The 15,102-nt window shown below is 41.2% G+C and overlaps 1 protein-coding gene and 1 long non-coding RNA gene across 4 annotated transcripts; both read right to left on the bottom strand.

Moving 5' to 3' along the window:
- Positions 1–2,756: 2,756 nt before the first annotated feature.
- Positions 2,757–5,909, bottom strand: LOC110930814. Of its 2 annotated transcripts, XM_022174202.2 has the most exons (3): positions 4,096–5,909; positions 3,761–4,017; positions 2,757–3,658 (listed from the first exon to the last, which is right to left on the bottom strand). In XM_022174202.2, exons 1-3 carry the CDS (start codon positions 4,100–4,102, stop codon positions 3,134–3,136), a joined length of 789 nt encoding a protein of 262 aa, XP_022029894.1. In that variant the 5' UTR covers positions 4,103–5,909; the 3' UTR covers positions 2,757–3,133. The 2 variants fall into 2 exon arrangements, with proteins under 2 accessions (XP_022029894.1, XP_035832152.1); XM_035976259.1 differs by lacking the exon at positions 4,096–5,909 and having other exon boundaries at positions 2,764–3,658; positions 3,761–4,085.
- A 269-nt stretch (positions 5,910–6,178) lies between these two features.
- Positions 6,179–9,649, bottom strand: LOC110930815. Of its 2 annotated transcripts, none has more exons than XR_004864441.1 (3): positions 8,611–9,649; positions 7,424–7,511; positions 6,179–6,324 (listed from the first exon to the last, which is right to left on the bottom strand). It is a non-coding gene; the product is annotated as an uncharacterized LOC110930815 (long non-coding RNA). The 2 variants fall into 2 exon arrangements; XR_004864440.1 differs by having other exon boundaries at positions 7,424–7,500.
- Between the last annotated feature and the right edge of the window lie 5,453 nt (positions 9,650–15,102).

The raw sequence follows: 15,102 nt of genomic DNA, 5'->3' as shown, positions 1-15,102 counted from the left end.
TATACCGGTAACCATGTTAGGACGTGGTGACCAGCGTGTTTGACCAAGTAACCTAAACCTACCGAGCAACCCAAGGTGAGTTCACAACTTAAAAGCATGCGTCCCGGTGGTTTGGGACACGAGACTAAAACAACCCTATCCCCTTGTAAAGGGGATACCATTTACATACCTTCCCTAGTTATTGGGAACAAAACTTACTTTTCCTTCCCTGGTATTGGGAAACCTTTTGGTTAATTACTGTTTATACGGATTGCAACTAACGGCACTAAACGAAACTCTATCACTCAAGTCCCTACTACAAATACCGATTAGTCGCCGGGGTCAGGCGAACGGGTTATTAGTTGATAGCGCTATTTAGGTGTTTACCAGCCTCACACCGTGCCCTGGTTTGGGATCGGTCGTGAACTAATGTACTCAGGCATCCGTCAATGATGATAGAACATTGACATCGGGGCATCCTGCGGAAACGCAACGGTTACCTAGTGTTCGGTATTGGAAAAACAGTTTAGACGCTAACTTTTGGGGTAGCTCCCCATGGCATGTATAAACGGATAAATTAACCGGTGAAACAAGTTTTTGGTAATTAAAACTGGACAACTAGTGAACTCACTCAGCATTATTGTTGACCCCTTACTGTATGCTTTGCAGGTAACCCGTGACGAAGGAGCTTGCTGCTTGGGAACGTGTAGTGTCTGTTCACCCTTGTGTTGGGTGTTACCTAATTTTGAATTATGAACTTTGTTTAAACTGCCTTACTTATGCTTCCGCTACTTATTAACTGTTTGAACTTAAAACCTTAAACTCTGAACTTGATAATTGCTAATCTTATGGTTAGTAAGTATTACTTTTGTTATCAACTTAATTATTCAGTATAATTGGTGGCTGGATCCTGGTCAGTCACGCCCTCGAAGCGGGTGTTATCCGCAGGTGGATTTTGGGGGTGTGACAATATTGCACCAACCAGCTGAACCATTATATCCTATAGCTTCCCCTTGGCCATTCATGAAATGGGGAATGGATATAGTGGGAAAGTTGCCGAAAGCTCCGGGAGGAAAAGTTTTTATGCTAGCAATGACTGACTATTTTTCTAAATGGGTTGAAGTTGAAGCATTTGTCCAAGTTAGAGACCAAGAAGTAGTATCCTTCATATAGAGAAATATCCTGACCAGGTTTGGAGTACCAGCTGGGATAATCTGTGACAATGGTTCTCAGTTCATAAGCAAGAGGACCACTGACTTTTGCAAGAGTTGGGGGATTAAAATGATCACATCTACCCCGGTACATCCTCAAGCAAATGGGCAAGCAGAATCCTCAAACAAGATAATAGTCAACAACCTGAAAAAGAGACTAGGAGCTAAGAAAGGAAGATGGGCAGAAGAGCTACCCTTTGTTTTATGGGCTGATAGAACGACAATAAAGAGTGCAACTAGCCAAAATCCATTCTCCTTAGTATTTGGAGCAGAAGCGGTGATCCCAACAGAAATGGTGATACCTACGGCAAGATCCAACCTTCAGGATCCTGGGCAGAATCCTGAAGCAATGTGTGAAGAATTAGATACTGTGGATGAAACAAGAGATGCGGCAAAGCTAAGGATGGCAGCATATCAACAGAGGATATCCAGAGCATACAACAAGAATATAAGGACTAAGAGGTTTCAAGTCAGAGATTGGGTGTTAAGAAAAGCTTTTCAGAATACTACCAATCCTACCGATGGAAAATTAGCTCCAAAGTGGGAAGGACCCTATGAGATTGAATCAGAATCAGGGAAAGGAGCATACCGACTCAAGAATATGGAGGGGGAAATGCTACCAAGATCCTGGAATGCTATACATCTAAAGCTCTATTTCAAGTGAGTTTGGAATTTAATTTCTAACTCAGGATGGTATGAATTCTATCTCTTTTAATATGTTTGATATTATTTACACTTTTGGACCAATTACTGACTTAAGCATCGGAGGGGTGTTAGCTAAGGATGTTTTGCAGGATATGTTTCAGGATATACCTCCATGATATACACTCGGGATAATCCGGAAGATTAGAGGATTGGCCCCCTCTCTCACGTTTAAGGGATCCTGATTCCTTCACAGGTTTAAAGGTATTCACCTTTCTCCCGAATTGGGTTTAAACACCCCGCCTGGAGCGCAAGTTATCTAGGGATAGTTCAAGGTAGCGGGACCAATCCATGTAAAAGTGGCTGACAATTTCGTTACTGTTGGCTATATCCTGGATCCTAAAGGTATATGAGGATTGATCACCCTCTCTCACGAAAGGGTATTTTCATACTCTCTAAGGTTTAAAGGTTTTCACCTTTCTAAGTCTTGGAGTTTGTACACTCCCCCGCCTGTAGCGCACAAAAATCAGGGTTTATCCCCAGGATATCAGGATTTATCCCAGGATATTAAGGGTTTTTCCCAAGATATTCGGGATTTGTTTGATAAAAGCTAAAATATGACTTGTGTTTGCATTCCTAAGTCTCCAAATATATTGAACACAGGGGACATGTATTATACAACTAAGGATGGATTAAAACTTACAAATGAGCACTGGGGACATTCTTAGGATGGAATATTGGAAGTGACTCTCTAAGAATCTTTGGTATGGTCTCTCCTTTTTACAGCATAAGTTTTATGAGTTATGTGACAGCATCCTGATCAGGATGTCTCTCAGGATACTCTCAGAATATGTTCCCAAAAATGTTTAAAGGAAACTATTTTCAGAATAAAATTTATGTACTAGAAGTATGGCAACAAATATAAGGTCAAAAGAGAGTTATGTTATTAATATGGCAAAAGATTGTGCTTTCGGCTTCATCTCAAACCGAGACCCATCCACCGAAAGCACAATAAGTTCGTGGTTATATTTACATAACAGTTGAAGGCTTCATCTCAAACTGAGACCCATCCACCTCCAACTGTTATATTGTTCAAAACAGATTATACTAATTGATGACCAAGGGCTTCATCCTGAAACCCAGGACCCATCCACCTTTGGTCATCATATTGTCTAAATGCAGGAAAGTAAATTGTTTTAAAGACAAGAAAAGTAAATTGTTCGAAGGACCACAACCATCAAATCTAAAAAAGTGGGCTCCGGCCTAGGCATAAACATCCATCATCGCCCACTCAAGTGCCCTCACACAGCGGCATCCTCACCAGTCTTCTCCGTCTTCTCAGCTTCAGCATCCTGAGCAGCATCCTCACCAGCATCCGCCCCAACATCCTTCTTCTCCTCAGCCTTGTCCAACACTTCTGCTGACTTGGAAGATTCACCGGTCTCGCCAGGATATGGCACTGCCTTGCCTCCAAGCTCCTTCAACTTTGCCACCCAGGATTCAACCGGCCAGGCTGGGCACTCAAGCCCTGTCTCCTTGGCCTCATAAGCCATCTTGATACGAGCCTGTAGCAGAGAGACAATGGCAGAAGCTTTGATCCCTTCCCGGAAGGAAACCATGGCCTGTTCGTGCTCCATTTGAACGGTAGCCAGCTTGACCTCGGCATCCTGGGTGACCTTCTTCAGTTTGTCCTCATAATGCCGAGTCTTGGCTTCGGCAATGACACCCTGATCGGCAATGGTGGTCTCGAGCTGTTTGATCCTGGCTTCATGAAGTGCAACGGTACCACAGGCATCGCTGTAAAGGTGGAGCAGATGCTGGAGGCCCTGTAAGTTAAGGTTCAGGTATAAGTCAATATTTACTAACCAGGGTATCCTGTCAGGATATTCTATCAGGATATTATGCAGGATATAGTACCAGAATATTACCTTATTAAGGAAGGATGTCATCAGCTCCAAGGAATCAGTAAAACTGAGCTCATCATAGGAGAATCCTTCGGGGCCTGGGACGCTGACTTCGGAGCCCTTTCTCTTTTTTGCGGTGGAAGCACGAGCCCTCGTAGTAGGCTTGGGAGCCGGAAGCGGTTTTGAGCTGGTCGCAGCAGGAGCCTCTTTCTTGACAACGGGTGGAGTAGGATAACTGTCGAGTTCGTCAAGATCAAGGAATATTGGAACTTTGCTGGAATCTGCACACAGGGAGTAAAACTCTTTCCTAAACACCTCAAATAAAGACATGTATGCAGGATATCGTGCAAGATCCTTACTAGACATGTTTGCACTGGAAAGTGGACTTGGAGATGCTGGAGATGGGTTGAAACTTCTTTCGGCTTCAAGGAGAAGTCTGATGGCGTCAATTCTTTTTTGTGAGTCGGCTAAGGGGGGGTGCAAGTTTCCTGAAGTCAGCTGTATACAAGAAAACAGAAAAGTCAATACAAGATATAAAGCAGGATATAAGGCAGGATCATCCTAAAACCCTAAGTCCTACCCTTTTCAACCATTTCACCGGATAATCTGCTCCACCAGGGATTGAATCTCTTTTTATAAAGAAAAACTTTGATTTCCACTCCTCTCCGTTCCTGGTGGCTCGGAGTATCAGTGGATCACCCGAAGTGGAATAAAACAAAAATCGACAAGAACCATTGCATCTAAGCCGGTATGCTAAGGGGAGGCCGTGAATGGAAAGGTCAGGGATATGATTGTTCTTGATTTGATCAACAACAGACAAGACTCGCCAAAGCATTGGCATTGTCTGACTGAAGCAGATTTTGGTAGTGTTGAAGAACTCGGTGATAAAGTTTGAAAAGGGAAATTGCAGCCCTAGGGTAAAAGGAAAAGCGTTGAAACACAACCACTCGTCGGAAACCATATCTGATCGGATTTCCCGATCAAATGGCCGGAACACCGTCCCTTTCGGGAAGATGCCGGAGGTTTGGAGGGCCGACAAGTGGGCATTATCGAAAGAGCATATTTCCTTCTCCGGATCTTGGAGAATATTCTAGTGAATGAACGTGGGAGCAGAGTCGCCGGAGCTAGATCTTGTCTGTCTTGCCATATGATCACCGGAATATTGAAGAGTATGGAGGAAAAAGATGGAAGTGAGAGAGAGAGATGTTTACCTTTTTCTCTTCAGTGAAGGTTAAATGATGATGAGGATGAGAAGTTATAGGGGTGAAATGAGTAAATGTAGGCTGCGTGGTTACAACCAGTCCCATCAGAGTCTTATCACTTAATTACCTCGTTACTCGTGAAAAATGTAACCGTTAGCGTCAGGATACCTAACGGTAACATTTTTGGGGACAATTGTTATGGGTGAAATTCTGAGCCTATATCTTAGTCAATATTTTGAGCTATATCCTGACTATATGATATCTGTTCATACCCCGGGTTACACATTCAGGATATTGGTAACATCCTGAATGATATCCTGAGGATCACTAACGAATTGTGTGCAGTAATATGAGTTCGAGATCGCAACGTTCATGAGGACTCTCTCTCCGGAAGACTCGGTCTAAGTAGTTCGAAGAAAGACGTTGAAGCCACTTTACTCGGTCTACAACGTTCACAATGGAATATTCGGGAGCATCCCTTTTTTATAGGAGTTCTTGTTTGTATTTCGTAACTATAAATAGATGGATAAATCAGATCGAATAGGACACAACACGAACACTCACTGCTCTCACACTTTCTTTTCTCGCAACTTTCACTTTCACAACAAACATTGTAACACTTAGCGATCTGATCAATATCCTGCATTGTATCCTGACGTTTAAGCAATAGAAGAACAAGGCAGCTGCGATTGTCAACTCCCAAGGTTTTGTACCGGCGATCTAGATTGATCAAGGGCTTTCCTCGTACATCCCGTGTCACCTTTTACCTTTTTTGCTCATTGTTTGATCATAGATACAGCTCAATATCCTGAGCCGTATCCTGAAATTGTTTTTGCAAACCACTTGATTAACACATTTTTGAACACATTCTCTTAGCATACTACCTCACTTAACTAATTTGATCACTTAATTGCTTCGGTAATTTTTGACCAAAACATACACCGTACGGGGCGAGTTGGACCAAAATTTTTTTCATAAACGTAGATGCGTGTATTATAAACACATTTGTAAAAAAAATAAAAAAAAATGTCGTGCGTATAGTTTTGAGCACCACAAGTTTGTGTTTACGGGTACCGTAAAATTTAAATAAAATTTACGGTACCCGTAAAAACAAACTTGTGGTGCTCAAAACTACACTCACGACATTTTTTTTTGAATTTTTTTTACAAATGTGTTTATAATACACGCATCTACGTTTATGAAAAAAAAATTTTGGTCCAACTCTGTCGCACCCCGAAATTATCAGAGCTGGCGTGACTGGACTGGTATCTTCATTGCACAGCGGAAGCAAATAAGCTAAGTCTTTTAGAAATTGAACGCCCACTAAGTACTCGAATCTCCAATGGTTCTCCTATTCCAACCGTGTCATGGTTTCTGAAAAGTAACCTAAGAAAGAAACATGCGAAAAAGTCAACATAAAGTTAAACGAGTTCATAGTTTGTTTCTAAAAGATTTGAAATAAATCTTTTGAATAACCGGTTGGTGAAATATTATTGAGAAAACGAATTTAAAAAAAATCATTTTCTTGTCAAGTTAAATAGAAACTTTGTATTTGCAACGCATTATGTTCGTAAAACTTTGTACTTGTAAACTCTTGTATTTGTAATGTTCGTATAACCGTCAATGCCCACCCTAACTTTGACTCCATGCCCGCATACTCCTATGCTTTGAATTTGTATAAAACATGGTATGTAATTTGTAAAAAAAAAATCAAGTATTTCTGTAAGTATGTATGTCCTTGGTATGTAGCAATAAGGAAAAAGAGATCACCAACGGGTTGCAAAGCCAATGGTATGTGTGAAATTGGTGCAGGAAGACTCAAACCTAGCAAATTTGTCTTCGGAATGAAGACACAGTCACCACTATGGGCCGCCCCGGCCTCATGGGTGTGGGCTCGCTACACCCAAATAGATCTATCACTCATGTCCCTTGGTCCTACAATGATGATTAATGGCCTTAAGTGTTGTACTCACCACTCACATGACCTAAGTAGTAAACCCTCCTTAAGCTAACCATACCATGTATAAAATGCCTGTAATAATGTAACATGTATTTTACCCCAGCCTCTAAGACTGAACCTCCCCAGCCTCTAAGACTGAACCTCCCCAGTCTCTAAGGCTGGACCTCCCCAGCCTCTAAGGCCAACTCCCCAGTCTCTCTATATTATCACCAGACGATCCATCTCTAGTCATGAAAATCATTCACATTTCGATAATACGCATTTGATTTGTAAACCGGTATACTTAGTATAATCCATTCGTAAACCATTTGAGTTCCTCGAAATCCATTCGTAATATGATTTAGAAATATGAGTTTTCGTTCGTTCAAAAGCTTTGTATGTTCTTGCAAAACGTGCTTTGTCTAAAAATATGCAGTCTTTGTTCATCGAGAACTTTGTGTGTTTTCTGCAAAACGTGCATGTCTTTCCACCTCGAAAACATTTACAAAAACGTAAAACCGTAAAAAGGTGGGGTTATGAACTCACCTGAATTTCCATGTGCAAAGCTAGCTAAATACGACTTCGTGATGTCATTTCCAAGACGAGACTCGCTAGCGTGCATTCTACGATATTCCTAACACGGAATATCTTATAAGTTTCTAATCCAAAAGCGGTAACTAACTACGTGTCACCGAGCTCTACCGAATCGTTGACCGAACGATTCGACGGTTAAGTTGCTAACTTAGATGAAACGAAGAAGTTATACTTGTTAGCTCGTTTAACATCGTTAAGGATTAACAAGTAATAAGTCTTTGAAAGACTTGGTTTTTGAGAAATTCGATTATACAAATATTTTTACAAAATATAAATATATCGATAGGATAGTTTTTGTTGTTCCGAGAAGTCGTATGTGTATGCACAAAAGTTTATATGAAAATAACATATAACAAAATCGTATCATATATAAGTCTCGTATGATATTTATCAAAGTATATGTATATGACGTTTAGGCGTTTGAAGTGAATATAAAAAGTTATATTCATTTTATAAAAGAATCGTCGGGTTGTTTTGGTTGAAAATAAATATATAACTATATTTATTTTTATAAAAGAACTCGTGTCGTGCAATATTTGAAATAAATATATAAACTATATTTATTTTTATAAAACGAATTCCTTTTGTTTGGTAGTTGAAATAAATATATAAATTATATTTATTTTTATAAAAGAATTGTCGAGACTTTGTAGTTTAGAATAAGCATAATAACTATATTCATTGTCGTAAATAATGTCCGAAGTGAGTATAAAAACTATTCTTTTTGTTGTTATAAGAGAATTCGAGTCGTTAAACGTTTGAAAATAAATATAAATATTTTTATATTTATTTTGTAAAATACTTAGCGTTATTGACACATTTGTAAATCATAAAGTGCCGTTGAGAAAATATGCATCCGCGTCTTGTTTTATGCAAGTCATTTGAATAAAAACGTGTTTTCGTTTTATGGGTTTTCTCGAAAAACGGGCAGAGTTTCCTCTGTTTTTAGACGACCCCGACAACACAAGTTGTCGTTATTTTATCAAAATTCAATCAATGTTCAATAATAAATCTAAATAACTTTTGTAAAAGCGACAAAATGAAATCTAAATACTAATCCGTTCGGTTCGAGCTCGTTTCACGTGACATAAACTAAAACTATATAAAAACATAATTATTAAACCGCCGTCAACTTTTACCAAGCTTTCACGTCGAGACGTTGACTGAGTTGACTGAGTCAGTTCATCGGCTGAGTTGCCTCGCTGAGTTGACTCGGTTTGACAGAGTCGAATCTATCCTGAACCTATCTGTTGACCAGCTTTGACCCGTTTTTGACCGGGTTTGACCAAACCCGAAACTACTCAAAAACATAACCCGATTCGAACCATAACTACCATCTAGCCCGAGTCGTCACCCGAACCACGGCTGAAGCCTGAAACAACCCAAATAAAACTTTGAATCTGAACCATACCATGACTGAACCGAACCAGAACGACATATGAACCAAACTGATAACCGAGCGGAGCACCGAAAATAAAAACCCGAATCTTTCAAAGATTACCTGGGCCGAAACCATTCTGACCTGACTCGAACAGGAACTTCACCGATAAAACCCGTCGGACCAAGGCAAGGACCACCGGTCCGAAACAGGGACCGCCGGTCCGAGACGCCACCGCCGCTCACCATCACCACCGCCGGTTCTCTCTCTCTCCTCTTCGACTCTTCTCTCTCTCTCTCTTCTTGTTCCGCTGCCGTCGCTCACCACCACCGCACAGTGGTGGTGGTGGTGGTCCTTTTTAACAGATCGAACAAAAAAAGGGGGGGTTACCGTTAAACCCATCGAACCGAGATTCCATCCGCCGCCATTGGAGTCACAGCCGTCACCATCAACCGCCGCCGATTACGACAGCGCTGCTGTCGTGAACCACTGCAAGCCGCCGCTGGCTACCGACGCCTTTCGCCGGCTCCGTCGGAGCTCCGCCGGTGTCGCCGGCCGGAGATTTTGAGGGAGAGAAAGATCGATAGTGGGTATGTGTGTGTATTGTGGGTTTGTTTGTTTTGTAGAAGGTGAATTTTATGTATGGGGGTGTGTATATGTCTTGATAACTTGCAGATGAGAGCATTTGAGAGGATATGGGGTTAAATCGGTTAAGGGTGTGTGCTTGATTTGTTTTGGTGAGGATGAGGTATAGCCTGATGTGTTTAAATAGATCTACAAGAGAGGAGAAGATTTAGACAAAAGATATGCTTGTAGTCTTAAGGACAGGCAACGTATTTAAATAATAAATTTGAAGATTTGATTAAGATTTGGTTGTAGGTTTAGTTTGTGGGTTTTGGTCCAAGGTCCACAAGCTCAATCCTCGTGTTTAAGCGGCCCGTAATTTCTACGTGACCCGATGTCGCAACCCAAACTCCATAAGTGTCGAAAGAATAAAATTCTAAAATTAAAAGGCATATAATAGTGGCGTTTGTCGTGTGACGCATTCGTTTGTCGATTACGGTAATAATCGCGAAAAATTATATTGTTGTCGTCTTTAATCCGTTTTTCGAGCCGGTTTCAACTATGATTGCTAAAATTTAATTACAAAGCTAGAATATATCGTAAAAATTTAATATTTGTCGGTGTTGTCAGTATTTTGTACGGTATCAGTTCGTTGTCGTTTATGTTCCGCAGATTCCACGCGAGTCTTCATACGCGTACTGTAAAGTCGGATAAACGTTCATAGGCACTCCAAAGGCCTAATTAAGTTAATTTGCACTGTAAACACTATTTATTATCGTGTTAATCACCTGTTAATCACGTAATTAAGAGCCGTAAATCACCGGTTGTCACATTCTCCCCCTGTTAATGAAATTTCGTCCTCGAAATTTAAACTACGTTAACTCCCTAGAGTTACGTCATGTGTAGGTAAATACGAATAGTATCAAAGTGGATGACCACGAAATTGGATCAAGACTCATTTGAATCATGTGAATTCAAGGGCATTCCTCATCAATAAGAACCCCACGGTTTAAAAGAAATGTGTTTTAGAAATGGATGTCAAAGGAAACAAGACGTACTGATACAGTCATCAGCGTGACTAAGTTAACAGGGATCCAATAAAAGACAGGAACTTCAACCAACCGAATTCTAAATGAACGTTCACAATATGCCATTGATATCTAGAAGCAATAATATCCACCGGATGAACTTAGAATCAACAATCTCAAATGTAACTGTTTGCATGAAACGGTCGATCGTGATCAGCTCAAGCTGCAAGTTATACCGACGCCACAAGGTGTCGTAGTGAATGAAACAATTCAAATATAACGGTGATCGAACAAGTATCACCTGTGTTTTGCATGAAACGCTCGATCATGATTAGCCCAAGCTAAAAGTTTGTACTGACACCACAAGGTGTCGTAGTGACTTAAATAATTCAATAATAGCGGTGATCAAACAAATTCACCGTGTTTGATCGCCATCCGGGTTAAGTCCAACATCACCTAGTGTCAAAACCACTTAAAATGTTAGTTTTGACAATGTTAAAATACATATAAACAAGTTCTAGAATCAAACAATCGAAAATAAAATAAAAATTCAGAATTTAGTCTGTCGCGCCACGCGACAGACTCCTTTCATTCGTTCGCGTGCCGCGAGGGCTTTCGCGTGTCGCGACAGTTGAATGGCTCCTGTCGCCTGCCGCGGGGGACCCTGTTTTCCAGCAGGTGCAGTGTTGAGACCTACATTTCCTGCCCAGCTCCGATTTTCGCATTTCAAACTTCGAAACCAAAAGGCCAGGGCAATAATGGCAAAAGATTTGAAAATCTTGAAAATCAAGTCTCAAGCGGGCCGCGTTAAAGATTCAAGTGATCTTACGCGGGCCGCGAGCCATCTGTAGATACGGTTCCTGACATTAGGATTCAGGCGACCCGCGTAAAGGTTGCATGATCTTTTACGCGGGCCGCGTCAGCCCCCCAGATGCAGAAAACGTGGTCAGGAGCACTGTTTGCTGTTTTAACCGCCTTTGAAGCCAATAATGAGAGCATGGGCGCCCCCTAAACGTCCCCTAGCACTCAGGGACAGCTGTTGATCATCCATGAACAATTATAGGTCTTGTTGTAATGATCTTATGTTCCCATTTTCACTATAAAAGGCCATGTAGTGCACACTTAGTAAACAAACCTCAATCTGCTTTCTTGATCACTTCTGGAGCTCAAGAGCACTCTTCTAGCATCTCTGGTCGTGTACCACACTTCTGTAAGTATGCCTAATCCTTTGTGGTTTAGTTTTTGCTTAGTTATTGCTTAAAAGTCAATCCGTCGTAATTAACGATTGACTTAACAATAAATCACAAATGGTCCAGTGATTTGTCGAATCAAAGGTAGTTATATGTTGGTAATCATGTGGGCATTAAACCCCAAAAAGGGCACCCTCTGATTCCCACTCTAACTAGTCCGAATGTCGAGTCAAACTTGCTTAGAAAAAGTCAACAGAATGCTATTTTGCGATTTTATGCATAATCAGTAATGTAGATGGCGTGTAACCTGTTTTAACACTCATATAACACGATAATAAGTATGTTAACTAGTCTAAGCTTGTTTGATCCGACCATTTACTGTTTTGACCCGGTTCGGAACCGAAAGTCGCAAAACTTTGACTTTTGCTTTGACTTCAGTTCTGACCCGTTATGGTATGAGTTAGATATGCCTTAGGACTCTCTTAGGACCAGGTTACATGATGGTATAACCTCTGTGACCGATCCGTTGTTTGTCCGAGCCTTTAGCACATTTCCGTTAAATGCTTAAAAGTTGACCGTAACGCCCTTTTCAATTTAAAACGAGAATTTTGGACATGTTAAAGGACAATAACCTTAGTTACTGATTTCTAAGCATGTCCCTAAAATTTCATGTCAATCCGAGGTCTAGAATAGGAGTTATGCTAAATAGCGCAATTACGGAAATATTAGTAATTAAATGGCGCAATTAACATAAAGCCTATCTAAACCCAAATTTCGACACCAAACTTTTTACTCACTGATATAAATTAATATTTTGAGGTTTTTAAAGATTTTTAATTATTTTTAACCTGCTCATAACCTGCGGTTATGGCATCGGTTCGGTAAATACCGAATATACCCTTTTTGGACATAACTTGAGTTCTACAAGGTATTTTGACCCGATTCCAGTTGCTACTAATTTTAAATAATAAATAAAGTATTTTTAACTTTATAAACTGTTCGGAAAACTCAGATTTCCTGTAGAACTCAGAAACCTCTTTTATAATCTTTAAAATGACCGAAATACCCCTACGGGGCATATATTGGATTTAAACTCGTTACGGGCATTATGGAAGGTATCCTACTGATACCACAACCTCTTTGGAGCATATTAACTTAAAAAACCTGTGTAGGACTCTTACGATTACCCGTTACGCCTTTTACGCGTACGGTTCGGTTTATGTAACTAGTTTACATACGCTAGCCGAAACGGGTCGAACCTTATCGTTTTTACTTAAAAATCCAGAATGTGGTTATATTACCCACATAAAACAAGTCTTCAAACTTGTTGGGTCCAACCCACATTCCATTCCCGGTTTCCACCTTTCACGCGATTAAACCGTAATTATCCTTTGAAACCAACCGGTCTAAGCTAAGGCTACATCAAAGACCCGTTAGGATTCTAATAGGTTGTTATAACCTTCGTTCCAGAATAGGAGACCAGTAAAAGATACTTGCATTTATTTGATTGAGGATATTACTTGTTCAGGTAAATACTTTTAACTTATTTTCCGTTATACGGGCTTGGGTTACGGTATTTAAAATACCGCTTGGTCGGGCAATTGACCCCAACTCATTAGTAGTTGGGTATTATCAATGTGACCCATTTAAAAATTGGTTTTCTTGGCTTTACGCCTTTGGGAGCTTAATGACCATGTCCCGGATATCCTTGGCAGCATTTTACGAAATGGCCACGACCATGACACGCGGGTGTAGGCGTACACCCGACAATGTGTCCATAATTATAAAGGTATAGCCGTTGGTCTTCACGCCATGGTTTTATGCTATGTGGTGTGTCAATTAACCTTAAACCCGGCACGACCCGGGCGACCGAACGCATAGTGAACATGTAATTCTTTTACAAGATTTAATTAATAAATTATCCCAAGTAATAAAGAGTTTGTGCCTTGTGCATTCATATCAATTTTACTAAAACATTTTACAAATGTGTCGGTTAAATGTATTTACCAGTGTAAACTGACGTATTTTCCCCAAAAGATTAAATGCAGGATCTACACGTAATAGGCTGGCCACTCCTTAAGCATCGTTAGAGTCTCGCAAGCTTGGGATGCCATATCTGTTGAACAACATTTTATATTTTATTTTTGATCCCCTGTGGATTATATTTCGACGATTGTGATACTTGGATATTACATTCGATAGTTGAAATACATTTATCTTTATGCTTGCGCTGTGCATTTATGTATTGTGTGGTTTGACTATATTGTTGCCAACTACGTCACGGTAATCCCCCACCGGGCCCACCGGTGAAACACGTGGAAATCGAGGTGTGACAGGTTGGTATCAGAGACAACGTTGAGTGAATTAAACACTATCCTTATGTGTTTAATCTCAATGACACAATTGCACATATTCGAGTCTAGACAAGAACATAGGACAAATTCGAATTGTTATTCCAGTTTGTCTTTCATTGTATATTGTTGATTTAAAACTGTGAAAGCTGGAATTATGCCGCCAGCAATTAGAAGAGGAGGAAGAGGCAAAGGGCCGATCACTACTCACAATGATCACGAGGCCGGACCTTCGAACATGCGAGCTCCTTCCAGTACAAGGAGTGAAGAACCTCAGAGGCGTAGAAGGAACCTCTTTGAACCTGCGAGACGGTCTACCTCACACAGTTCGACACCTTCATACCGTCACTCTTTTGGACCAAACTCAGAAAACGAGCCCAGTAACCCTCAACCTTCGTTTATACCTCTCCAGCGTTCTTTCTCGCACCATTCCTATGGCGATCCTTCTCCTTTCTTCCGAGGACAGTTCAACCCAGCAGACTATGTCCAGGAACCAACAGGGTATAACCCTTTAGGACCATAAGATCACTTTTCTGAAGACAACGCGATAGATATGGATGAGGATACGGATCCCATCGAACCCGCTAGAGGTACTCCCAACCATCCTATCGAGATCTCTGATGGGTCATCCTTCCATGGAACACCCTATCAAGGTCCAGACAGTTTCCAGGCGAGGTTTAACCAGTGTGAGTGGTACTTTACACCCTCTCACCATTCTTCACCTCACCAGCAACAGCAGCAACAGGATCCCTCCGAGGATTCACGTTTTGTGGCAGTTACGCCACCGCCTCCACCACCACCAGTTCAACAAGCACCTCTAGATCCGCCAAGGCGTAGAAGATCAGGCGCGCGGATGTCCACCCGAGGAGGGGAACTCCACTTCAGCACCCCTCGCCACTCGAGTGCAAGTCATTTTCCGCCACTGCGTGAAGAACTACAATTAGGTGAACCTTCGAGTCACCCTGCAGAGGTGAATTCTGCACCGGTTGTGCCACCTCCGCCACCTTTTGGCTATGACAACCCGATACCAGCGTACGCCGGTTCCACTGCGTACAACCCGTTTGAGCAGCCGACTCACACTCACTATAATTATGATGCCGACCCATATGTGGTAGCGGCT

This window comes from Helianthus annuus, chromosome 8 (assembly GCF_002127325.2).
Source record: "Helianthus annuus cultivar XRQ/B chromosome 8, HanXRQr2.0-SUNRISE, whole genome shotgun sequence".
Taxonomy (NCBI): domain Eukaryota; kingdom Viridiplantae; phylum Streptophyta; class Magnoliopsida; order Asterales; family Asteraceae; genus Helianthus; species Helianthus annuus.
Note: the sequence above shows the minus strand (reverse complement) of the source record. Positions and strands in the feature narration are given on the sequence as shown.